At 44.4% G+C, this 27,492-nt stretch overlaps 1 protein-coding gene across 5 annotated transcripts in view; it reads left to right on the top strand.

Annotated features, from left to right (window-relative positions):
• COL4A4 (collagen type IV alpha 4 chain) overlaps positions 1–27,492 on the top strand; it is a 154,400-nt gene extending 126,908 nt beyond the window's left edge. For 2 of the 5 annotated variants that reach the window (XM_065526172.2, XM_065526173.2), the window contains 4 exons: positions 1,089–1,217; positions 1,310–1,420; positions 2,633–2,788; positions 5,150–5,403. In XM_065526172.2, coding sequence (XP_065382244.1) covers positions 1,089–1,217; positions 1,310–1,420; positions 2,633–2,788; positions 5,150–5,307 — 554 coding nt within the window. In that variant the 3' untranslated portion in view covers positions 5,308–5,403. Of the gene's footprint in view, positions 1–1,088; positions 1,218–1,309; positions 1,421–2,632; positions 2,789–5,149; positions 5,404–6,950; positions 6,960–10,923; positions 11,050–20,124; positions 20,242–21,930; positions 22,120–24,393; positions 24,681–25,100 lie in introns of those variants that run through there. The other 3 variants (XM_074010347.1, XM_074010346.1, XM_005574455.5) reach the window with 2 other exon arrangements.

Here is a 27,492-nt window from a genome sequence, read left to right as displayed (position 1 = left end):
CCTCCCCTGGTATTTCTGTACTTCATGAGATTTGGAGGCAATACTAAAAAAACTGGCTTAGGTTAGAGACACACTATTGGAGCTATTTTTAGTGCTGAAAATGACATATGAAAAGGACATTTGAGAAAACCCTATTTAAGAAGGAATGGTTGGTTAACAGTGTCTTTGTTGGTATTGCTTGGAATTTTCTGTCTACTAAAAGTGCTCTGAACAATTGCTTTAATGGAGCCACATTTCAAAATATTATCCTAACAAGTAAATAGTTGGGGATTTTAGGATTTTTGTATTGTTTTAAGTATAGTAATGCTATGTTTGACCACATGGGTCAAAATAGTACTAATAGCATCCTTTTATGGCCACTGCTAAAACAAATTACCTCCACAATTTGCTATTATTTTCATACCATAAATAGGTTAATCTTTGACAAGTGTATTTTATCTTGTTCTGTTTAATATAGTGAATATTTGTGTTACTTTCTCAGAAAAACCGCCTATGATCAGATAAAGTAGCTGAAACCTAACATGCAAATTTGAGTGACCCTGAGGAACAGGAATTGTGCTGCTAGGTTTGAATTTATTGTTGGAAAGAGGTGAAATCTTTATAGTTTGGAAGATCCAGTAATATAGTCACTAAGATTCATTTAATAGCTCCTCCAAATAGTCAGATTAAATGTGTGTTCCTTCCAAGAAAACACTGATGTCCTTCCTTCCCAGTGTGAAATTCCACAATAGTTCTAATTATGCCAGTCTCCACCTCAAATTTCAAAGGAACTTATGTATAATTACTTATTGTATCTCATTTGTTTTTACTCTATCCATTGTAGAGGTCGGAGTGTTGGTATTGCCTCCAAATTGTTGTTTTTTAAAAGCTGGAAAATAACTATAAAAGAAATAAAACTTATGGCTGGCCAGTGTGATGGGTCCTAAGAGAGAAATGGTGCAGACATTTGGATCACCATTGCAACCAGTGGTTGGTGTCTGCAGAACCAGCCACTTCTCTGCCACTATTGGGAAGTGATTCCTTTCCAGGCACTATAACAGGGACAACCAAAGAGAAGATACAGTATTAATTCTGTTTTCCCCATTAAGGTTTGCATGATGTGGGGCCACCTGGTCCAGTGGGAATGCCTGGGCTAAAAGGGGAGAGAGGAGATCCTGGGAGCCCAGGAATCTCTCCTCCAGGTCCTTGTGGAGAAAAAGGTCTCCCAGGTCCCCCAGGTAAGCTGCAGCATGCTTTGTCCTTCTTTCAATAACTAAACCAAAACCTTCCGAATGCAATGAGGCTAATGTATGATCATGTCTCTTCTTAGGGAGATCAGGACCACCTGGTCCTGCAGGTGCCACAGGAAGAGTGCCTAAGGACATTCCTGACCCGGGTCCATCTGGAGATCAGGGACCTCCTGGTCCCGATGGCCCAAGAGGTATGAGAGAATCATGACAAAGGATGGCAGTGCTCCCTTTGTTAGATGCTGCCAGCTCTGGAGGAATGTGGGGCCAGAGAGTGGCAGAATAGAAGCACTGAAGCGGCCCCTGATCAGCTTGGCAGGTGGATAAGTGAGACACAGTTAGGGTGGGACTGTGGGTAGTGGTGGGCTCTCAGGACCATATCCAGGACCAGGACTTGGCCCTGTCACTCTTCTGTTTCAGCTGTGTTAGGCCCTCGCCTATTCAGGGTAGAAACTGACAAGCAAGCGTTTCTATCACCAGCTTGATGCTGACCAAAAGTCTTCAGAAGTGGGTGGCAAGTGGGAATCGCACCCTCCTTGTTGGTCTCTAGCAACTGTCACATAAACCACTGGCACTAGCCCAGAGTGACAGGATGCACACAAGAAACAGTCTCTTCATGTGCTGCTGACAGTACATGTTGTTTCTTTCATCACTTCACAGGGACAAACTTTGGTAAGGAAAGATGTTGGAAGTCATTACTAAGCTGACCAAGTAGGTTTAGGCTAGAGCTGGGTTGGGAATTGGGAGGAGTGTGGCTCCGTGTGATATCTTGCTAAATGCAGGCAATTGCATTCATACAAGCTCTTAGAACTCTTCCTTAAAGACACATGCCCATCATCTTTGAATCTTTAGGATATTAGAGATTGTACACTGAAAATAATAAAGCTCTCAAAAGTATGCTAAGAAGTACAGAAGCTAAGTAGGAATATAATTGGGGTCAATTTATTCCTATTTGTGGAAAGTAGTTTTCCATTAGGATTATAAATTTAATCGAGTGAACATTCCTTTCCCACCAGACATATTTCCTCAAATGCCTGTCCATCCATCCCTCCATCCCTCCATCCCTCCATCCCTCCATCCACCCACCCTATTAAAGCAGTAAGATGGCAATGCAAACAAAAACCCAAAATGATATTTTCAACAGGAATGACTTTGAAGGGAAGGAAGGTTTTGCTTGGGTTCATTTTGTCTAACAGCTACCAACCCATTATCTATACCATTTCTTAGCTTGGTATTACGATCCATTCTATTTCATTTCTGTTATCATTGACTTCCTCATTCTTCTAATTCTCTTTATTCCTTGCTTGCAAATTATTAAATTGTTTTTCTTCAGAAGCTGTCAAGCAGCCAGTATACACATTTGTCTTTGACTAAAAGAATATTTTTTGTCTCTTCTCTGTGGTCAGGAGCACCTGGGCCTCCAGGCCTCCCTGGGAGTGTTGACCTCCTGAGAGGGGAGCCAGGTGACTGTGGTCTACCAGGGCCACCAGGTCTCCCCGGCCCACCAGGCCCTCCAGGATACAAAGGCTTTCCAGGATGTGATGGAAAAGATGGCCAGAAAGGTATGAATGTTGTTCCGTTAAGTAGTATGTGAACACCTTGGTTATCTTACTCTTAAGGGTCTGGGGTACTGTGCCACCATTTCTATTTCCTGTGCAAACAAAGTGACTCCTTTCCAAAATGTCCTTATTTCCCCAAAGAGTCCTGAAGTTTGGGTCAAAGTTGAACAAGTAAAAGGAAGAAACACAAATTCATCTTTAGGCCCTAATAATATTCTTGGTAATCTTCCAGGCCAGAACTGAACAGTAGAAATGTGATGCAAGCCACATGTGTAATTTAAAAATATAGTAGTCACATTTGAACAAGTAAAAACAAATGAACTTTCATACTTTGTGATTTAACATAATATATTTAAATATTATTTTAACATATAATTAATATACATTTATCAATGCAATAATTGAGCTGATTGTGCAAACCTAGTTCCTTTTGCAAATAAGCCACTTCTTCTTCCTGCCTTTGAAATCCCATGTGTGTTCCACGCTAACAGCACAGCTCAGGTCGGACTGGCCACATTTCAAGTGCTAACTAGCCGTGTGTGGTTAATAGCTTCTGTATTGGACAGCTTAGTTTTAGACTGCTGACTTTGCTTTTTTATATTCATGCAAAGATCCCCAATCACTGAATTTCCCCACTCTTTGAGGTTAAAATATTTATTTTAATTATTTTTTATCCAACTGCTAATATTTGGGGACATCAGTTTTTGGTTGCCAGAATTTCAGATAATTTTTAGGTTCAAAGAAGCTTTCTGTTGAAAAAACATGACTAATGAGTATCCATTTTAACTCCCCCATTTCATAAATAAGGAAGCTGGGTATCAGAAAAACAGCAGTTGAAATTTGCAAAAGGAGCCCAATAACTAGCCCCTTGCCTGAGTTCTGAACGAAGTGTGAAATAAGGCAAAAGATTAGATCACAGATAAAAATCACTGTGAGGCTGCCATGACTATAATGCAAATGGCATCTGTACAACAGTATGGAGCAAGCCTGTTCATCTATATTAGCAATGAAATCAATTTTAGAGAATGTGGCTCAAATCTACAGGTAAGTAGGCTTCCAATTATTGAACTTCAGAATTGGACTGACATGCTAACACTGTAGTCACCAAGAGAAAGGAGGAAGGGGCTGGCTAACACTCCTCCTCCTTAGTTACTCTAGGGAATAAATCTCTACCTGGACATAAAATTCAGGACTGAGGCAATAACACACCATATGAATACGAGTGATCTACACAAGAATACACAGGGAGTTAGAAATATTGGTGGAACCACTAATCATGCTTGTTGACTCCCAGTCCAGAGAATGTAATGGCCAAACAGTGCTTTACTATAAAGAGAGTGAGTTTCCTCAGTTTACCTTTTATGACTTACACAGTGAGAAATATTAGGCACCTGCAGGAATATAGTGGTGAACAAATTTAAGTAGAGTCTCTAATCTTATAAAGACAGAGTTTCCGCCTGACTCAGTGGTTCACACCTGTAATCCCAACACTTTGGGAGGCCAAGGTGTGAGGATCCCTGGAGGCCAGTATAGTTCAAGACCAGCCTGGGCAACATAGTGAGACCCCCTCTCTACAAAAAAATTAAAAAATTATCTGGGCATGGTGGTATGTGCCTGTAGTCCCAGCTACTCGGGAGGCTGAGGTGAGAGGATCACTGGAACCCAAGAGTTGGAGGCTGCAGTGAGCAATGATTGTACCACTACACTCCAGCCTGGGTAATGGAGCAAATAATAATAATAAAATTTCTTTTATAAAAAGCATAGTTTCATGTAAGATAGACATGCACACTAAGGGATATGTCAGTTTAAATCCAGTTAAGTGTCCTGAATGAAGAGCTTATCAAAAAGCGACTAAACTTCAGTTGGGATTCCAGGGAAGGCTTCCCTGAGAAAGTGAGACTTGGTCTTAACTCTAAAAAATGAGGAAGACACCATGGATATGGAAGAAGTAAAGGAACATCACATACGTTGTGCCTAAAACTAAGAGAGTGAGGAGGAGAGTGGTTTGAACTCGGCTGGGGAGGCACATTGTTCTCGGATATTGAAAGCTCTTTCCTGATTTTCCCTTCAGTTCCAGTCCGTTGTCTCCAGAGAAAGTTCAGGGTTATAGGACTTCTTTTCATTGTAATTGAGTCTTGTCTTGATCATGGAACCATTTCCTTAGTTCTTTTGGTCAATCATGCGTTTCCTTCAGAGGCAACCCGTCTAAGCCCCACAGAGGAAAGCGAGGCTCATCTCGACTCTCAGGCTAGCTATGCCCTGCATTTTGTTGGAGTGAATTTCTGAATTCAGTCTATCAAACTGTCATTGTTTTTATCTTGTCTCATTCCAGTGCCCTCATTTTTATGTTTTGGTGTTTTTAAGGACCAATGGGATTCCCAGGACCGCAGGGACCACATGGATTTCCTGGGCCACCTGGAGAGAAGGGTTTACCTGGACCTCCAGGGAGAAAAGGACCCACTGGTCTTCCAGGTGAGCTTCCAACCTGCCAGAGCATTTTGTTTAAACATTTACTAAAATGATCATCGTTCAGAAAGTAGTTAATATTCTGAATTACTAGCACATTTTTATTATTTAAGCCTTTTCTTATATTAAGAGTATATTTCTTTCAGGCTGCACTACAAAGTCTCATGCTTGGTAAAGTAATAATTTGTTGCCAGAATAAGTAAGTTTGAAAATTAGGAATTGATTTTATATACACTTTTTTTTTTTTTTTTTTTTTTTTTTTGAGACAGTCTCACTCTGTCACCCAGGCTGGAGTGCAGTGGTGTGATCTCAGCTCACTGCAGCCTCTGCCTCCTGGGTTCAAGTGATCCATCTGACTCAAACTCAAGTAGCTAGGATTACAGGTGTGTGCCACCGTGCCTAACTAAGTTTTGTATTTTAATAGAGACAGAGTTTCACCATGTTGGCAAGGCTGGTCTCAAACTCCTGATCTCAGGTGATCAGCCCACCTCAGCCTCCCAAAGTGCTGGGATTACAGGCGTGAGCCACTGTGCCTGGCCCACATAGACTATTTCTAAGGGAAACAAATGTGTGTTCCTTTATGCAAGAGGCAAAGACTGATTGATTATTGTTTATTAGGATCGTATATTCAGTTCTGATCCCTGAATTTTCATTGATTTTCCTAGATGTTTTATTTAATATTTTTCTGTAAAGTCCATTCGTTCCTAGGAAGGGAAAAGGCTATTCAGTTTAACTCTATAGGCAACAGTTTTTAACCATAGGGTTAAATTACAACAAGGAAGAGTTGGGGAGAGAAGGGGCAAACAGACATGTGTATTTGAGATGGGCAGAAGTAATATCTTTCAAGATTTTAAATCAATATTATGGTAATGTGGCGTCAGTTCAGAATATTTTGCAATGTCCTAAGTTAGCACTCTAGTTCAAAGAATAAATAAATCACACTGCTTTATGATGTATCATAGTACAGGAGGAACAAGGGCTTATATATTGATTCTTTTTTTTTTTTTTTTTTGAGATGGAGTCTCGCTTTGTCACCCAGGCTGGAGTGCAGTGCAGCAATCTCGGCTCACTGCAAGCTCTGCCTCCCGGGTTCACGCCATTCTCCTGCCTCAGCCTCCCGAGTAGGTGGGACTACAGGCACCTGCCACCTGGCCCAGCTAATTTTTTTGTATTTTAAGTAGAGACGAGGTTTCACTGTGTTAGCCAGGATGGTCTCGATCTCCTGACCTCGTGATCCATCCGCCTCGGCCTCCCAAAGTGCTGGGATTACAGGCGTGAGCCACTGTGCCCTATATGTTGATTCTTTTCACATTTCCTTTCTATGCATACCCTATACTTGGCAAATTAATATGAAATTTTCAGAAGCTTTTAAATGGATAGAATTCCTACATGCATTAAATTAGGGGATATTCGCAATAAGAAATCAACTAGAATTTTATATTGCTCCAGAGAGTTTCATTTCAAGTCATTCTACAGATGAAAACTCCATTCCTAAATCATAGCTGATCCTGTCAGGCACACTGATGTGGACTTTTTATGTAAATAGATGCTGCCATTCTGCTTGTCATTGATGCTGCCTCAAATTATTATGCATGTTCTTAATCTATTTCATTTTTGTCCTAATCCACAAATTTACAATCTCTTTGCACCCTGTGAAAATCACGGCCTGGCCTTGTTTGTCGTCTTCGGATTCCTCCAGGTCCCAGAGGTAAGCTTTGCTATAAAATTGGTAATTTCCCCTCACTCTGGTTTCTAGTCATTTCTGTACTTGTCCTTTTTCCTCTGTATGGGTGAGCTAAACTTTGTTACATTTTTATAGATGGGGTGCTCTAAGGATATTAGGCTGCAGTGCTTTGCTTCCTCGTTACAGATATAGTAACCTCATATTAGAGCATCCTAACACTTAGCCTCATTGATAGGTTGTCAAGGCAGCATAGATCCTTAGCCTACATAGTTTCAATTTGGGCATGAAGTGTGTGGGCTTTCTCTGTCAAAGGTTATAGTACATACCAATGTAAGTTCCTTTTTTAAATTCTACAATATAAATACATAGAGCATCCCTAAAATAAATGGTATACACAACATTAAAAAGTGGGGCCTCACCTCCCAGTAAGGGGCTGTGACAAGCCTTCCCTATTACACCCTCAAGTCCATTTTTAAGGAGCACATTTCTTTGTGTGTTAAAAGGAAAATGTTCACTTAATGCTCTGCAATGTAAAAACAACATGTTATTTTGTGCCTGGCATTTTCAAAGGAAATAAAAAGCATTTCTCAAAAGAGAAAAAGAAAAATTGTGAGTGCTTGCATTTGTTCTTTCCAGGCCTCTGTTATTAGCCCTAATGAAAATTGCTCTGAATGCAGACACCATGTGTTACTTTTAAGGTCTTTAGAAGAGAGACGTCAGCCCCTCAACCCCCCCTTTTTTTTTTTGAGACAGAGTTTCGCTCTGTCGCCCAGGGTGGAGTGCAGTGACGCGATCTCGGTCACTGTGAGCTCCGCCTCCCGGGTTCGTGCCATTCTCCTGCCTCAGCCTCCCAAGTAGCTGGGACTACAGGCGCCCACCACCACGCCCAGCTAACTTTTTATATTTTTAGTAGAGACGGGGTTTCACCGTGGTCTCAATCTCCTGACCTTGTGATCTGCCCGCCTCAGCCTCCCAAAGTGCTGAGATTACAGGTGTGAGCCACTGCGCCCGCCCCACCCCCGCTTTTTATTTTTCAGCTTCTGACTTATTAGAAAGTAAAGAAAAGCAAAATCAAAATTTAAAAAAAAAGTCCTGGTATTTTCAATGCTTATATTTAAAGATTAAACTCTATTTGTTGTTTTCATTTCAATCCTGTCTCTCTGTGATTGTAAGTATAAAGTCATTTCAAGAGAACATCAAAATTCTAAATAGGAAGCACCAACCACATGCTCCCACTTTCTCAATTCCGTTGCCACTGGGAAGGGCCAGACATTACTGAGGGAAAATAGGAGATGCCTCTATGCATCTCTGTCAAGTCACCTATAGTAGAAAAGCCACGTTTTACATTAAACTGTACGTATTGTAGAAATACATTTGGCCCTGTGTTGCTTGTGGTTTTATACCATATTTTACATGGGGTTAAATTCCAAATAGCTCATAAGAATTCCAGGTCATTTTACACAGGCCCAATAAGTATTAGGAGGCTAAAACTTTGTTGTTATGCCACATTTTTTTAAGGATTTTCTTACTGCTTTATGATTGATGTTCTTGAAATTATTTCACACTTTTGCATACATTTGAAGAACACCATGGCTAATCAGATGATATCTTTTATTTTTATTTTATTTTTTTGGTGACAGAGTCTTGCTCTGGTGCCCAGACTGGAGATCCCACCACTGCACTCCCAGGTTCAAGCAGTTTTCCTACCTCAGCATCCCAAGTAGCTGGGATCACAGGCATGTGCCACCATACATGGTTGATTTCTTGCAATTTTAGTAGAGATGGGGTTTCACCCTGTTGCCCAGGCTGGTCTTGAACTCTCAAACTCAGGCCACTCGCCTCAGCCTCCCAAGGTACTGGGATTACAGGCGTGAAACACCGTGTCATACCTTTTAAAATATGTTTCATTTCTGAGAATTTGTTACCCAGATATTGAGTTCCTGATGCATCTGATGAGGTGGTTAAGAACATGGGTTTGGAGCTAGAATGCCCTGGATTGCAATCCAGACTCTGCCATGTGTAAGCTGTGTCACCACAGAAGTGTCACTTATTTGCCTGAGCCTGCGTGTGTTTTTTTTTGTTTTGTTTTGTTTTTTTTTAAAGACAGAGTCTTGCTCTGTCGCCAGGCTGGAGTGCAGTGGTGTGATCTCGGCTCACTGCAGTCTCCGCCTCCTGGGTTCAAGCTCTCTGCCTCCCGGGTTCAAGTGATTCTCCTCCCTCAGCCTCCCAAGTAGCTGGGACTACAGGTGCACACCACCACGCCTGGCTTATTTTTGTATTTTTAGTAGAGATGGGGTTTCACCATGTTGGCCAGGATGGTCTCGATCTCTTGACCTTATGATCTGCCCGCCTTGGCCTCCCAAAGTGCTGGGATGACAGGTGTGAGCCACCGCACCTGGCCAAGCCTGAGTGTTCTTATCCATAACCTTCTCATAACAGTAGCACATACACAGTCTTGTTGGGAGGATTTAATAGTAAAAGCATTCAGCACAGGGCCTGATATATGATAAAGCATTCAGTGAGTCTTAGCTGTTATCATTATTTTTCAGTGTTATTATTTCTTATCCCTGTGTGATGTTTGCAGGATGACTAAATGAAGCTTCATTAAAAATGTCTTAAAGACGTGAAGGTAAAAGAAAAAAAAGTCACATCTTTAGTATAGTGGTTTTCTTTCTTCTTCTTCTTTTTTTTTTTTTTTTTTTTTTTTTTGAGACAGAATCTTGCTCTGTCATCCAGGCTGGAGTGCAGTGGCACAATCTCGGCTCATGCAACCTCCGTTTCCTGGGTTCCAGTGATTCTCCTGCCTCAGCCTCCTGAGTAGCTGGAACTACAGGCACTTGCCACTACACCCAGCTATTTTTTTCTTTTTTTTTTTTTTCTTTTTAGTAGAGATGGGGTTTCACCATGTTGGCCAGGCTGGTCTCAAACTCCTGATCTCAGGTGATCCACCGCCTCAGCTTCCCAAAGTGCTAGGATTACAGGTGTGAGTCACTGTGCCCAGCCTGTGTTTTTCAAAGTGAGATTCCCAGATCAACGCCATCAGCCTCCCTGGGAACATGTTAGAAATGTACATGGCCCCCACTTCAGACCTCCTGACTCAGGAACTCTGGTTTCTAACAAACTAGCGACATGATTCTGAGGTGCTACAGTCAGAGTTATAACTTTACAACGGTGCTTTTCAGCCCTAATGGACCCTGGAATCACCAGGGGACTTAAACAAACAAACAAAAACTACTGACACCCAGATCCCAGCCCCAGAAATTCCTATTTAATTAGTCTAGATGGGGCCCCAGTGTTAATAAGTACATTTGAAAAACTCACCAGCTGAGTTTATTATGCAGCCAATGATGAGGACACTGCTCAGGCCACATCCTATTATCAAGTAAACCAGTATTTCGGGGAGTGGGACCCAGGCGTCAATATATTTCCATGACTCCCCTGGATAAGTCCAATGTTCACTCAGGGTTGAAAGTCACTGCTTCTGAGCCTCTAGCAATCCTGAAATTCTATGTGAGTGACTGACACTATGGAAACCCATGTGGCACTGCAGTGTAGAGTAAGGACTCAGGGACACATGAAGCTGAGCTTTAGGAACCCACCAGTCCCTCTTGCAATGCCACCTGTGGCTGCTACTCCAGTAAAACATGGCCCAGAGATTAGGTAATCCTGTGAGGGTCATCACATTGCTGCATCATCCGACCTTCACTGTTTCATCCTTCTGCTTCCTCTGATACTCCATTCACTCATTCGGTCAGTCCGACGTTCTGGAAGTTTTTTATGCACCCTCCAGGAAACAAGACAAATTCCTGCCTTCATGGAACTTACACTGGATTGTTGAACCTTTACAAACATTTATACTAAAATTTATACTAAATGTGAACTGAATTTCAGCATAGAGTCAGAAGTCCAAGTTTAACCAGAGACTGTAGAAGGAGCTCGTTCATAAGCCCGTGTGCATCCATTACACAAGCGGTAATTCCAATTTCAGGTGAACCGGGGCCACCTGCAGATGCGGATGACTGTCCCCGAATCCCAGGGCTTCCTGGGGTGCCAGGCCTGAGAGGACCAGAAGGAACCATGGGACTCCCTGGAATGAGAGGCCCCCCAGGACCAGGTATGAGCCACATGCTGATTGTTCATTATTTTAACTATATATTGCTGAAATGAAATTCTAGATGTTTTATTTTGTAGCTTTTGATATGGAGATTAATAACTAGTGAGAAGAAAACATGTCTTTCCCTTTGTAATTTATTTCTACCTTGATCCAAAGTACATCAATCATAGGCTAACTGGATCCACATATCCCTTCTATTTTTTTATTTTATTTTATTTTATTTTTGAGATAGAGTCTCACTCTTTTGCCCAGGCTGGAGTGCAGTGGTGCCATCTTGGCTCACTGCAAGCTCCGCCTCCCAGGTTCACGCCATTCTCCTGCCTCAGCCTCCCGAGTAGCTGGGACTACAGGCGCCCGCCACCACGCCCGGCTAATTTTTTATATTTTTAGTGGAGATGGGGTTTCACCATGTTAGCCAGAATGGTCTCCATCTCCTGACCTTGCGATCCTCCTGCCTTGGCCTCACAAAGTGCTGGGATTACAGGAACCAGGATGTTCTCTTTCCTTTCACCCGCCACGGCCCCACTGTGATTTGGGTTCTTTTTGGTTCAGGGAATTGGAAGCAGAGCTGAATCTTGCACCATTTGTTTTTCTTCTGGTTCCTCAGAACCAAGAAGTTAAGTGCTCAAGAGATGTCCCTCTCAACAGGAGTCAGACTGGTTCTTAGGTGGCGGCCAAAACAGCCCTGGAGCCTTCCTCAAATTAATGTGGGGTTTTCGTTGTGTGTGTTTGTTGCATTGCATCTGTGTTTGTGCACCAGGTTAATTGGGTGTTGGTTGTAGCAACTTCTTTTAACGGCTCGTCAGAACTGGGAATTGGGCCAGTCGTTACTTAACTCACCTTTCTTGATACTCCTTGCATGGAGTTCTGTCAGTCGGTATTACTGGTCACTCAACCTTGTTTTAAAACCAAGCTGCCTTATTATGTACATATTTGCAATATCCAGAGCTGGGTCCCTCCAACTTACAAAAATAACTTCCAGGTCAAAGATGTGACCTGTAACTGGGTTCTGCAAATTCAATTCAGTAAGTACTTCCAGACTCCCTCTACTCTTTGTAACGTATGCTACTAGGTGGTGTGAGTGATACAAAGATGAATAAGATGTGTTTTTGCCCTCCAGGGTCTCATAATCCCATGAAAGAAATAGCAGAATATAAATAACTTAAAGTAATGGTAGATTATTACACAATTCATGTTAAAAAGGAGATGCAGGCCGGACGCGGTGGCTCATGCCTGTAATCCCAGCACTTTGGGAGGCCAAGGTGGGTGGATCACCTGAGGTCAGGAGTTTGAGACTAGCCTGGCCAACATGGTGAAACCCTGTCTCTACTTAAAATACAAAAGTAGCCGGGCGTGGTGGCAGGTGCCTGTAATCCCAGCTACTTGGGAGGCTGAGGCAGGAGAATTGCTTGAACCCAGGAGGCAGAGGTTGCCGTAAGCTGAGATTGCACCACTGAACTCCAGCCTGGGCAACAAGAGCAAAACTCCATCTAAAACAAAACAAACAAACAAAAAAAGAGTTGCAAGTTGAGGAGCCAGAGTTGTTCAACAGGGAGATGGTGGGAGCACAGGCCGGGCTGATTGGCCTAATAACCAGGCATCTAGGAGTCAGCAACATCTTTGTTACTGTAACTGTGGTCCTGGTTTAGGAACTAGTAGCAACTCGGTCCGCCCCAGACCTACAGAATCAGAATCTGCATTTTAGCAAGATCCCCCAAATAGTGGCATACATATTCAAATTTGAGACGCCCCGATCATTATATGAATGCACTCCTTAAAGATTCAGCTAAGAGGAGAACCTTTTTAGCAAGACAATACTAGCTGCAGGTTAAAATCACCTGCAGGATCTCGAAAGACTATTGGTGCCTGGCCTCATCTCAGACTAATAGAATGTGGAAGGTGGCAAAGCCTGAATGTCAGCATTTTTCAATGCCCCCCAAGTGGCTATAGCAGGTTGAAACGCACTGCTCCACCTCAACATCAAAGCTGAGGTGAGAGGGGTGGCTGGGGTCACCCACTGTGGTGGCTTTGCAAAATAACCAAAGAAAGTAACTGGGAAGAGAAAAATATGTGAACGGATCAGTTCTTTACCCTTGAACATGATAGTTATCTCTGACATGAACAAGAACAAGATTCTCTCTCCATAGACTATGAGCTTCTGAAAGAGGGTCTAGTGCTTATGTGGCCCAGGTGTGCTCGCCTGTGATGTCTAATTCCTCCTGACTTAGGGTTGCATGGGCTCATCAGCTGCACGTGGCCACAGGAGGGCCTTCCCTGGGTTCCTGTGCCCTCTCTTCATTGGAGCCACTGACCCTGCCTGCTGGAAGTAGGGACACTCCAAGGCCACCTCTCTGCCATCTACATGATTATGATGTTTTTTACAAAGTGCCCCGTCGTTCTGGTGAAGCATCGCCTTCTCTTCCTATGTTCTCAGCATGTGGCTCAGCTTCCCTGGGGCTCCTTTTTGTCCTGTGCACCCACTCCCAAGCCCTTACTTTCTTCTGGGTCCCCTCTTCTCTGATAGGAGCCTCTGGGTTCCTGTTACAAAGGACCTCTCTTCCCCGCCATGTATTCCTCGGCCTTGTCTATGCCCGTTGGCCACACTGGCTGTATTGGCCATCCTGTCCAGTTACTGAAGAGTGATAGTCTATTCTAAGGGCCTAATGGCCAGCCCTGGCTGACCTGGGTCATCTGCAGGCCATGTTGCTCATTCTCCAGCATTTCCTGAAGGCATTTTTTCAGCAGGGTGTGAGGGGCCATATATACCACTCCAGCCTGGGCAACAAGAGCGAAACTCCGTCTAAAACAAAAACAAAGCAAAGCCAAAAAAAGGAGTTGCAAGTTAAGGGTGTTGGGAGAATGGGATGGGCAGAGGTTAATTCCAGTGTGGAGAACTGCAGGACTGCTAGGACTCCAGCAAGAGCTGGTATTTGAGGATAGCCTTAAGGAAAGGTAGGGCTTATATACCACCACCATATATACCACCCTCAAGATCAAGTGCCATAAAGAAACAGCTGCCATAAAGAAACGGCTGCCACTAGAAAGAACAATGTTCACTTAAAATGACATTGTTGGTATCTTCCTCTTTTCCCTTCCAAATCTTCTCTTTTCTGCTCCTTTCCCTCCTCCCCGCCACCCTCAAGTAGACAAAAAAGATAACTACTGAGTGCTGGGCTTAATTCCTGGGTGATGAAATAATCTGTATAACAAACCTCCATGACGTGAGTTTTCCTATGTAACAAACCTTCACACGTACCCCTGAACCTAAAATCAAAGGTAAAAAAAAAAAAATGAAAAAGTCTTTTCTTTCGTCGCTTAACTGATTTTGTAACCATGTGCTGCAGCTGAGACTTACACAAAAATGAACAAACTTCTGGCTCTCTCCTCCCCAGTGTGTGTGGATGACAGCCACATGAAGTGGGTCCATTAGGAGTTCTCCACCACGGGAGGCCTAACGCTCTTCTACACACGGATCTCTTTGATCTACACCTTTTCCTTCCAGGGCGGCCCTCAAAGGCTGAAGCTTCCTTCAGTGAACTCAAAAGTGTTATCCGTTTTGTTTTGAACTGTTCCTGCCTAATGGACGTTCCCACACCCTGTTAGGGTTGTGTTTCTCTTCAAGGCAGCACTTGCCCTCTCAGGAGGTCATCCATCTAACACTGGAGGGTTTTTTTGATGTTTAGTTTTATTCTCTAAAACTAGTTTCAAGTAGGGAGCAAGTCCATAAGGTAGAAAGCTCTGAACATAGAACTCGGGTTAACAAGAGCCTTCCTTCCTGTTTCTCGGGAAATGTCTTCCGCCTGACAATTTCTCTCTGCCTCACCCTAAAAGGAGTAAAGCCCACGTGGTAACATCTGGTGTCAGGATTCTTTTTCCTAGATCCTCAGTGATCTCACCATGAGTCTGTACATCAGGAGGAATGCCTGCTGCTGCTTGTTCAGTGGAAGGGGGAAACTCCTCACCCATACGCACTAGGGCAGCCCTTTCTTCAATATATTGCACGTTGGAATCATCTTATCGGGTGGGATGGAGAAAGGAATGGTCTGAGCTCACTGTTGGGGCCCCGTGTTCCTTCCAAGATAACTGATCCTCTCTTGGAAGGTGGTGGAGTTCCAGATGCCACCAGCAGTGCCACCCCGGGAAGAGGAGGTTTCTGCCCAGTCACCAGGAAAGGCAGGGCTCCTCTCACCCTGATGGAGAGGAGGGGATGTGTCCTTTCTCCCCTACTGAATGGTAACCACATACAGCATGCAGTCCAGGACACTCTGGAATAATTCGTTTCTAATCCTGGGAGAACAAAAGCATAACAGGAGCATATCGGACGCTGAGATGTCTACACTGAGTGTAGCTCAACCAGCACAGGGCATGGAGGGGAGAGACCCGCTGGTCGTAGGGATGGAAGAAGAAGGGGACACTCTCAGGTAGGCAATATGAGGACACAGTTTTACAAGCAGTGGGGCATGTGGAACCGAGGGCAGGGAAGTGAGACATCTGCCTCATCACCCGAGCACTTTAGTCCCCTGCTTTGGCTTTGGAGTCAGATGATCTTTGCTGCGACCACTCAACCCTGTTGGTGCAGCATAGCCGTAGGTAACACGTACATGAATGCATGTGTTCCACTGTAACTGGGGTTACCAAAATGGGCAGTAAATGGCCCACAAGCTGTAATTTGCCAACCACCATTCTAGAGACTGTAAGAAGCTTGAGGGCAGGATATTGTTTTATTCAGTGTGATATCCACACACAGGCCTGGGTCATGGAGGGTGCTTGGTAAACATCTGGTGAATGAATACATGATTCTTCGACGTAGCCTACTGTGTGGAGCAGTTTCTCAACCTCAGTGCTGCTGACATTCGGGGCCCCATCATTCTTTATCCTGGAGGGCTGTTTGGTGGATTCTCGGATGTCGAGCAGCATCTCTCGCCCCTATCCTACTAGATGCCAGTAATGACCTCTTCCTCCATTTGAGGACCAAATGCCTCCAGATATTGCCAAGTGTCTGCTGGGGGGTGGGGGGCGGCAGTGCAGAACCACCCAATGTTGAAGACCATTTACGTAGGGAGGGATGTGGCAGGAGATAGCAGATGCACCTTTAGGCCGTTGGGGAGGCATTTGGTGAAGGGAAAAAAAAACTTTATTACAAAAGAAAAAAAAAAAGGTAACTTAAAACTAAACACACTTTGGCCAGGCGTGGTGGTTCACGCCTGTAATCCCAGCACTTTGGGAGGACGAGGTGGGTGGATCACGAGGTCAGGAGATGGAGACTATCCTGGTTAACACAGTGAAACCCCGTCACTACTAAAAATATAAAAAATTAGCCAGGCATGGTGGCGGGCGGGAGGCTGAGGCAGGAGAATGGCATGAACCCGGGAGGCAGAGCTTGCGGTGAACCGAGATCGTGCCACTGCACTCCAGCCTGGGTGACAGAGCGAGACTCTGTCTCAAAAAAACAAAACAAAAACAAAACAAAACAACAACAAAAAAACTAAACACACTTTTAAAAGACACAATTGCCTGGGTATTTTTCTAGTTTTATTTCTGCATGATCATCCTAGGCAGACTCTTTGGCAAACTGTTCTTAACATAACCTTACTTCTATGTCATTACAAATTTTCCTACAATATTATCTGTAGTAGCTGAGGAACATTGCCTTATCTGATTGTGCCACAATTTATTTAACCACTACCTTCACCAATTATTGATTGGTTTGCTGCCAGCTGCTCTGCTAGAAATAAGTTAATCCAACAAGGCCCTGCTTTTTGGAGCCACAGGCTAGCAGAAAATGAAGACATTGGGCGAGTCAGTTCGGAAGTGTTGAGTGTTAACAAGGGGTAATGTGGGAATTTCTAAAAGGGGAGCTGAACCTGGGGGTACGGAGGGGGCGTCACGAGGAACATTTAAGGCTTTGGTTCTCGAGCTTCGTGGACCATCAGAATCCCTGAAGAGCTTGTTAAAACGCAGCTCGCTGGGGCCCACCCTAGACCTGATTTGTTAGGTAAGGAGAGGGCTCTGAGAGTCTTTTATTTCTAGCATGTTCCCAGGTGCTGCCACTGCTGCTGCTGGTCCAGTAACTACTCTGATTTAAGGAGTTTCCACTTTCTCACTACGATAAGCAACTGGTAATGATATCTTACGTATATGCATCCCTGATTATCATGAAGAAATAGTGTAATGGATAAGAACAGAGGTTCTGGAAATAAGGGCCGGGTGTGGTGGCTCATGCCTATAATCCCAGCACTATGGGAGGCTGAGGTGGGCAGATCACCTGAGGTCAGGAGTTCAAGACCAGCCTGGCCAAGATGGTGAAACCCAATCTCTACTAAAATCACAACAAAATTAGCTGGGTGTGGTGGCGTGCACCTGTAGTCCCAGTTCTGAGGCAGGAGAATCGCTTGAACCCGAGAGGCGGAGGTTGCAGTGAGCTGAGGTCATGCCACTGTACTCCAGCATGGCCAATAGAGTGAGACTCCATCTCAAAAAATAAAAAATAAATAAAAATAAAAAATAAAAAATTAGCCAGGCATGGTGGCGCATGCCTGTAGTCCCAGCTACTCGGGAGGCTATACCTTTAGCCTTTTGGGGAGGCAGGAGAATCGCTTGAATCTGGAAGGCAGAGGCTGCAGTGAGCTGAGATAGTGTCACTCTATTCCAGCCAGGGCGATAGAGTGAGACTCCATCTGAAAAAAAAAAAAAAAAAAAGAGTAGAGATTCTGGAAAGAGATGACATGTGTTCATAACTCTGGCTTTACCACATAACCCATGACTCAGTTTCCTGATCTGTAAGAAGGGCTGATTGTGAGGATTATGTGGATTCACTAACATAAAAAGCACTTAGAACACGGCCTGCCTCAGAATAAACAGTGATGTGTTTGCTATTGTTGTTGTTGTTTCTTTAAACTAAATTCCCTGAGTAGAATTTCTGGTTTCAAGAATAGGCAGAAATGTAGGATTTTCAAAATATGCCACTAAGATCATCACCGGAAAGAGTTTTAAAGTTAAATCATCTACAGCATTTGTTCTCGAAGTGTGGTTCCTGGGACTGGCAGCATCAGCGTCACCTGGAGACTTCTAGAAATGCAGATTCTCAGGCCCCACCCCAGACCTACCAAGGCGGATACTGATTTCTACCAAAGTGTGAGCCAGTGTTGCAGAATGTCTTTGGGCTTCTGTTCTCTGCAGCAGTGGTGACTGTGTCATTGCGCTGTTTAGCCCTGTGTTTCCTACTGATGTTGCTCAGGTGGATTGGAGGAGGAAGATTAGAGTCCAGGGTTGCTCTAGGCAAGTTAGCTACTCTACTCTGTGTGGACGCACAGTCAGGGCCTCACCTGGGGCCACTGAGGGACAAGGAGGGGCCTGTGTGGGAAATGTTTGATTCCTGCTAGCTTGCAACACCAAGTCAAACCTCCTTAACCCTCCATGCATCCTTTCCATGACAGGGTTGCTGCTTTAAGGGCAGAGGGTTTCGGTCAGCGTCTCTGTTAATACACTCATTTAATGGTTATCAGGCAAGGCTGGTCCCTTAGTAGGGTAGGGGAGGGAGGCTCCATGAATTCCTCAGTTGACTGGCATCCTCAAATTTGTCATCATCCCCCAGTCACTGGAGGGCGAAGGCAAGAGGCAAGAATGAAAGCCACTTAAGCAAGCCCCTTTGACTTAAGGCCCTTTGATTTTAGGCAATGTGTTGGTCTGCTCGGGCCATCACAACAAAGTATCATCCACCCGGTGGCTTAAACAACAGGCAGTTCTAGATGCAGAAATTCAAGATCAAGGAGACACGACAGGGCCGGTTTCTCCCAAGGCTTCTCTCCGTGGCTTGTGGATGCCACCATCTTCCTGTGTCCTCACATGGCCTCTCCTCTGTGCCATTCCAGGGACATGGATCCCCGGGGTCCCTTTCCCTGTCCAAATTTTCTCCTTGTGTAAGGAGACTAGTCAGCCTGGATTAGGGCCCAGCCTAACAGCCTCATTTGAACAGAATCACCTCCTTAAAGGTACTGTCTCCAAATACAGTCACATTCTGAGATATGGGGGCTAGGACTTCAACATATGAAATTTGGGGGTACACAGATCAGCCCATACCAGGCTACTCTGTAGCAGAGAGAGAGAGAGAGAGAGAGAGAATAGAAAGAGAGAGAATAGAATAATAAGTAGAGACTGGAAACTTGGAGAAGGCTAGTAATTCAGGAAATTAGGTGTAATAGCAATAGACTCGCCCAAAGACAATGATTGTGTGTGCTCCCCTGACTGAAGGGAGATGGTGGCTAATGAATTGAGGCCTTGACAAAAAAGTAACTGCATACTTAGAGAACCCCTCAAGGATTAACTCAACTGCGGCCAAGTCCCCCAGGTTATATGCAGAGCTCTGCAGCGTGTCAGGGGCAGGGTCTGGTGGTTGATGGTCATTGCACTTCACCCCCTTGGGCCCAAGTTTCCTCTCCACATGTGATTGGCTCTGTGACCTTTATGAGCCCCAGTCTCTTCACTGGTACCACTGGCATGTACGAGTACCTAGTCATATGGCTGCTGGCAAGACCGAACCGGACAATCCACATAAAGGGATGAGCATCGTACCTAGCACATTGTAAACACTCAGTAAAAAGCTGTTTTTAAAAATTGCTGCACCTATCATGCTCCAGATTTAACGTGACCCCAAATGAAACCGATTAAATTTCATTCATTTCTCCATCTAGGCTTTTAAACAATCATTATTAAGGAAAGTATTTATTATAAATGCCATACATGTTCAGTAGTTTTTTTTTTTTTTTTTTTTTTTTAAAGTCAAACATACAAGACTATGAAGAAAATGTGAAAACCTGTCTCTCAGCATCTCCCTGGTCTGGCTTCAAATCCTGGCCCAGTCCTTAAGCAAATTATTTGACCTCTCAGAGCCTCAGTTACCCCAACTGCAAGCAGCGATAGTAAAATGCCAACTTCGTATCATCGCAAAGACTAAACGAGCTGATGCATGCAGCCAAAGTGGGAAGGAAGCCTGGGGCGGGCACACGGTATAGGCACGGTAAATGCTAGCAGGTGTCATGGTTGCTTTCACCACCAGCATCATAAACTTTTGTGCAGGGTGCAAAGGAGAGCCTGGGCTGGATGGCAGGAGGGGTATGGATGGCATTCCTGGGTCTCCTGGGCCTCCCGGACGTAAAGGTGACACAGGAGAAGACGGCTACCCCGGAGGACCAGGTAGAGTTTCAGTCTCTCCTCTTTTCTCTGACACTGTAAATCTTAGAGTTGTATACAAAATCTCTGACCTCTCAAGTGGCTTTCCAGACGGGATCCTATTCAGATCATTTGCCTTAGATGCCGACTCACCAGGTATCAGAGACAGAAGCAATGAGAACAGAGTGGGATGCATCTCCTATGATCTAACTGATGCTAAACCATCATAAAACCTAGACAAGGCCCTGCATCCTATTCAGTATTTTCCCAAACTGCTATACATCATCATCAAAGTCTTGGCCATTTCTGCAGTTCACTTTCCAAGGTCATGAAGGGACTGTCAGCCTGGTGGCCGTGGGGTCACCCTTGAGAGGCTGTGTTGAAGACCTTAGGGATGATGTGTGTGTTCTCACCCTCTACAAGTGGCCGAATTGCCTGGTTTCCTGAGTTCACATCATCTTATCATATAACTATTAGTACACTGATGTAGGAAACAGGGCTCTTTCTTAAAAAAAAAAAAAAAAAAAAGAAAAAGGGGAAGTGGTGTTGGGAAAGGGGAGCTAGGACTCCAGAATAGAAGTGTGAAACAGTGCACCAGGAAGCTCGTTAGGCACATGGATCCAAAGAGCCCAAGACACAATCCCATCCCCAGAGAGTACCTGGCCGGGGGTGCAAACTCCTGTACCAGGTTAGTAGTGAGTAGAAATGAATGAGGAGGGCTGGGTGGGGTCTGTAGCAGAATGAAGCTTTGGCTAAAAGCTGCAGCTCAGCTCCAGCCAATTACAGTCTACAGAAATGTGGGCCTACACTCTGCTCTTTTCAAGTTCAAAATATCAACTCGTAAAATCCTTACAGGTCAAAACACATGAGCAGGCCTGATTCAGTCCACAGGCTACCGCTTTGTCATCTCTGGTTGACGGTGTTGATGGGGAGAACCTGCCAGTCTTGCAGAACCAAGGGTAGAACACAAAAACAAAATACCTTTTGGTTTCAGTGTCTAACTTCACCTTTTGCTCTTGGTAATTAGAAACAGCTCCTGGCCTTCTTCAATAGTTCAGCGCCTTAGAGGTGTTGGAGGATACAGACCCTGCTCACGTTCTCTAGAACTGTTGATTTCCCATCTGCCAACAACAATGCTAGAATGAGGCCTTCCTTCCATTTCCCTCTCTTCTCAAAGAAGAGAGCCACACTTGCAGATGTGGATCCCAAGCCTTTGCCCTTCTCAGAATGGAACTGACAATATGCTGGAACCAGGGAAGAGGTCTGGGAGGTGTAAGAAAGACCGACTTTGGGGAGCACCTGCTCTGCAGTTCAGTCTGGGGAGTCCACACTTGCGGTGTGTCATTACACTGTCCTCGTTCTTTTCTTCCCAGCGTATTTCATAACGTACCTTTTTGTTATGCTTATTGTTTCTTATTTCTCTTCCTCAAGTGTAATGCAAGCTCTAGGAGGGCAGGGATTTTGCTCTGTTTTTTGTCTTTATGCTAATGTAGCCCAGGCACCTAGGAGTTGCTTGGAACAAATACTTGCTGACTGCGTTGTGTGTACCTTGGCTGTGTAGCTGTGCACACTCCAGAAGGCGGGGAGGGGCTGAGTCATGCTCCCTACTGCTCCCTGAGTGCTTAGCACACTGCCAGAACAGAGGTGCTTAATGTATTTGTTAAACTGAACCCCCTAACCTGCCTTCGTTTTTTTTTTTCTTTGTTCCTCCAGGGCCTCCTGGTCCCACTGGGGATCCTGGGCCCAAAGGGTTTGGCGCTGGATACCTCAGTGGCTTCCTCCTGGTTCTCCACAGTCAGACGGACCAGGAGCCCACCTGCCCCCTGGGCATGCCCAGGCTCTGGACTGGGTATAGTCTGTTATACCTGGAAGGGCAAGAGAAAGCTCACAATCAAGACCTTGGTATGGATACAGGATCACCCAGGTTCATTGCCTGAAGAGTAAAATTTGGGATTAATTTTACTGATTCATCAACACCTTAAATGATCACTCATCTTATATGGGATTATTCTCACTTTTTAAAAAAAACACTAGCATGCTCATTCTGAGCTAATCCTTTAAACTTATGATCCTATGAAGTGTCAAAGAAGCTCATTCTGGCTATAATTATTATCTGGCTATAATATTATCTGGCTAATATTATTAGTGTTATAAAAATGATTCTTCCTCAGTAAGTTAAATGTAACTCTGTTATCAAATGTACTTTTTGCTTCCAAATGTAAATTAATCAGAATGTGGTCAGTTCCTGTACTTATGTGTAAAATGGTGCAGCCACAGCACCCTGATGGTTATATTACAGCACTTGCGAGCATCAACTCCCTACCCTACTACAATTTGTTCTTAAATTACAGGAGTTTATTTTGAGGGTCATCTCTTGGTGCTCCTTGTCAATTTTCTTTTCCTTTCTTTTCTCTTTTGAGATGGAGCCTTGCTCTGTTGCCCAGGCTGGAGTGAGGGCAGTGGCACGATCTTGGCTCACTGCAACCTCCGCCTCCAGGGTTCACGCGATTCTCTTGCCTCAGCCTCCTGAGTAGCTGAGACTACAGGCTTGTGCCACCAGGCCTGGCTAATTTTTGTATTTTTAGTAGAGCTGGGATCTTGCCATGTTGGTTGGCCAGGTTGGTCTCAAATACCTGACCTCAGGTGATCCGCCCGCCTTGGCCTCCCATAGTGCTGGGATTACAGGTGTGAGCCACCGCACCCAGCCCTTGTCAATTTTCAATAGTAAATTTGCAAGCTGCAGGGACTGATTTTAAGTCAAAGGCTTAAGTATCTGGCTGCTGGGAAACACTGTCTTTCCAAGAAAATCATGGTTAGAATGGAAGGTGCAGGAAGGATATGTTGACGGCGACAGTTGACCGTGAGGTGCTTGCCATTGTGCTCACTAGGCAGTGAACCCAGCTGATAATAAGGGTGGTTAAAGAGTGCAAACCTTGGGTGGCAACTACTTATGCAAACCTTGGGTGGCAACTACTTATCCATCCCCTGCATTTCTCTCTTGGGTTTGGCATGGTCTTTCCCATCACAAGGGGCCAGTTTCTTGGAGCACAGGAGAAAGGAGGAAGTGATGTTCAATATCCTGAATCAGTTTCCTTCTCTCCTCCTCTGCCTCTGCCATCAGTTTCTTTCCTTCCTGGTCTTTTGTATCATCAGTCTTGCTTCTCCCCTCTTGGTCTAACCAGAGCACACATCTTAAAACTCCGCAGAACTCTTGGGATAAAGTCCAAACTCCTTAACGAGATTGACAAAGGCCACATCCAATGGTCTGATTTATCACTGGACACCCCTGAGACAGACAGACAATACAGACACCCTCTCCTCACATTCCCTGCACTGAACATGTCTGAGTTCTCTGAGCTCCACCCTCCCCTATCTCCGGCCCCCTCTGACGCTGTATCTCTCTTTTGAGTAGTCACTACCACCATCTCCAAGCCTGGCTAAATCCTTTTCATATTTCAAGTCCTAACTTAAAATCACATATTCCAGTTATCCTTCCTTGAGGTCCCAGAACCCTACACTTCTCATTCTTAGGGCTTGTTGTGCTATATTTTCTTTTCTTTTTTTTTTTTTTTTTGAGACGGAGTCTCGCTCTGTCACCCGGGCTGGAGTGCAGTGGCCGGATCTCAGCTCACTGCAAGCTCCGCCCCCCGGGTTCCCGCCATTCTCCTGACTCAGCCTCCCGAGTAGCTGGGACTACAGGCGCCGCCACCACGCCCGGCTAGATTTTTGTATTTTTTTTAGTAGAGACGGGGTTTCACCGTGTTCGCCAGGATGGTCTCGATTTCCTGACCTCGTGATCCGCCCGTCTCGGCCTCCCAAAGTGCTGGGATTACAGGCTTGAGCCACCGCGCCCGGCCGTTGTGCTATATTTTCATTGCTTGTTTGCTCATCCAGTTCCCCGCTAGGCCATGAGCTTCCTGAACAGAGAGATGTGCTCGGCGCTCACTTCCAGCACCTGCCCCCCTGCTTGGCTCATGAGTGAGGGATGAGGGGATGAGGGCTGGCCCACAGGAACACGGAGGTGCCAGAAATGGCTTCCCCACCACAGAAGTAGGCTTTGGCGAGGGCCTCCAGATTGCAGAACACGCATCTGCAAAGGCCAGATGGAGGAAGGCAGGGTTTGGGAACACCTACATGGGGTGCTTGGACACCAGCTGTCTCTTCTTCCTCCCCAAGGTCTGGCAGGGTCTTGCCTTCCCGTGTTTAGCACGCTGCCCTTTGCCTACTGCAACATCCACCAGGTGTGCCACTATGCCCAGAGAAACGACAGATCCTACTGGCTGGCCAGCGCTGCACCCCTCCCCATGATGCCACTCTCTGAAGAGGCGATCCGCCCCTACGTCAGCCGCTGTGCGGTATGCGAGGCCCCGGCCCAGGCGGTGGCGGTGCACAGCCAGGACCAGTCCATCCCCCCATGTCCGCAGACCTGGAGGAGCCTCTGGATTGGGTATTCATTCCTGATGGTGAGTCCTGTGCCCTTGAACCCCGGCACATTCACCATTTCCTAACACCTTCTCCCGTCCTTTCTGTCTGGATTGGACAGTAATTCGGAGCACTCTGCACTTAGGACATAAGGTCACAGAGGCTGTTGCAAACCATAGCCTGTTGGGATGCAGGACCATTATCTTTTAAAAAAACACTGGGATCACATGGGTAGAATTTAGAAGATGAATTTGCTTCAGCCATCGGTGAAACTGGAGCCAATTTGTGTGCACACTCACCATGCTGACTACGGTTCCTTTTCAGCAGCTTGTAGGTTGTTCTTTATAGAATAATCTAAGGAAAAAATGTTAAGATCAGACCCAAACCTGGGTGTGTCCCTGATTGGGTCTGGGGTTGTCTGTGTGTGTCTGAGCCCTAATTCTGTCTTGTTTTCTGGGTAGCACACAGGAGCTGGGGACCAAGGAGGAGGGCAGGCCCTCATGTCACCGGGTAGCTGCCTGGAAGATTTCAGAGCAGCACCATTCCTTGAATGCCAAGGCCGGCAGGGAACTTGCCACTTTTTTGCAAATGAGTATAGCTTCTGGCTGACAACAGTGAAAGCAGACTTGCAGTTTTCCTCTGCTCCAGCACCAGACACCTTAAAAGAAAGCCAGGCCCAACGCCAGAAAATCAGCCGGTGCCAGGTCTGCGTGAAGTATAGCTAGAGAATGCGAAATTCACCAACACGTGGCCAAGAGAAACTTCCTAGGGGGCTAAGACTTTCTAGACTGTGCTAAGAGACGTCATGGTGCTCATTTTGGACTCTCTTTCAGTAGTTCCTTCTGTTTTGTCGTGGTTATTCCCAGAGTCCTCTGGTTCCTTGACACATTAAGCAAATGCTGCACGGATGGATCTGTTTGGACCTCCCAGTCTAGATGGAACCTAGATACTCTTATTTTACTGAGGATGACCGAAGAACTGGCTTTATTTAAACATATGCTAATTCTCAGAAAGGCAAGTAGAGGATAAAGGCCAGATTACAAATTACATTACTGAAAACTTCATTTGTGGGTTAACAGTATCTCAAACAATAGAAGTCAATTACTCTATAATACAGTGGGCTTCTGGATGGATTTTACAGGAAAAAATAAACAGGTCAATGAATGAAACTAGAAAGCAGAGATTTTCAACATTTCAGAATGATTTCCTCTGTAATCTATTTTTCCATATACTTTAAATAATGGTAAAACCACGACCCAAAGTGATTTTTTTTTTTAAAGAAGAAAAAAAAAATATCACACTGCCAGCATTAACAGTTCGTTTCAAAGGAGAATGAATCATGATGCCAGAAAGGCCCACAGTCGCCGTATTCCAGAGATGCGACATTAGCATAAACGCATCACAGATGAATATAAAACATTATGTTCTCTTCTGCATTTTTCAGAGAATAGAAATGCCTACTTTGGCAACCCTTTTGAAAAGTAGCAATTATGGAAAAAAATATATTCAATAAGAGATTAGGAGCCTAAAAGCTATTAGTGAATATTAAGGTAGTTATTCACAAAAATTGACTCCCCATTGCAGGGAACTTCCAGACAGACCACTTTTCCCCAGTCGGGGTCCGGCGTGTCACCGGTGCGTGCGTGCTAATGGGACTGGCACTACATGGGGCTTACTCAGGCAGGCACACGCTTCATACAAAGCATCTCACTCTCCTCCCCAGGAGAGCCTGCACAGCTTCCTGCACTCACAACGGACACTTTTCTCCACACACATAATGGCAGCTCACTCGGGGACGTGACAGACCTATCATTATGCACTTGGGAGAAAATTAAGGGCCGACTTAATTAAACTTAGGTAAGAAGATTCATTTAAGTCAGGGTTACCCCACCAGGAGGACATGGCATTATCTTTAAACGAAACAAAGACGATTTATAATTTGAATTTTATGCTCTCGTGGTTGGCTGTTACAGGAGCATCCCATTTTGCCAATTCTAAAGACATTCTTGTATTTTATATCAGTCTCATACCAAGGTAACAGTTTGACATTTGGCATTAGTATTTTCTATAAAAGTTTAGAATGTGTGTCAATTTATACTGAGTATTTTTTCTGTAAAGCAAAAGATCCCTTTTTCTATTTTGCTAGGAATTTGGTGATCTAATCCTAAATTTAAAAGATTTGTTGGGAAAAAATTTTTAGGAAACTCACCTTCCTCGTCTAAAAGAAAAAGGCATTTTAGAAAAAACTAAAGAAATGTCTCATGAGCACGACACTCATTTCAGTGCTTAGTTTCCATGCACTTAAAAATCTTAATTGAGAAGAAAAACTCAATTAAAATTTTGTTTATAAGAAACGTTTTCCTTGCCAAACTTTGATTTGGAACGAGCTCTTATATGCAGAACAAATTTCAAATGAGTTTTGCTATGGGCTGCCTCCGGGGTGGCAATTTATTGTAAGAGTATTTTCTGGTAAAAAGAAAAATGTGTATTTTAAGATGAAATATTTTCTTGATGTAGCAGAATATTTCCTAGTTCATTTGGCCCATTTAATATTTTTTAAACTATGCTCTGGCATGTTGAATATTTTTGTGCACCTAAAACTTGAACCAATTTCAATCTTATTTGTACTTACCTTTCTCCTTCCAAAAAAGCTGTATCTATTACCAAGTCAACTCTCCTAAAAGTTCAACTTGTTCATCTTGAACTTGGCCTGAGAACATTTTCTGGGAAGAGGTAAGGGTGACAAATGAAACATGAGAAACGTATCTTGCTTGTTTAATTATTTTAAACACTTTAATGTTGGTATTAGAATATTATCTTCATAAGTTAATAAATAAGTTAAAAAAAAAAAAA

The sequence above is a fragment of the Macaca fascicularis genome, chromosome 12, assembly GCF_037993035.2.
Source record: "Macaca fascicularis isolate 582-1 chromosome 12, T2T-MFA8v1.1".
Lineage (NCBI taxonomy): Eukaryota > Metazoa > Chordata > Mammalia > Primates > Cercopithecidae > Macaca > Macaca fascicularis.
The sequence above is the reverse complement of the archived record's forward strand: the minus strand, read 5'-3'. Positions and strand labels throughout refer to the sequence as shown.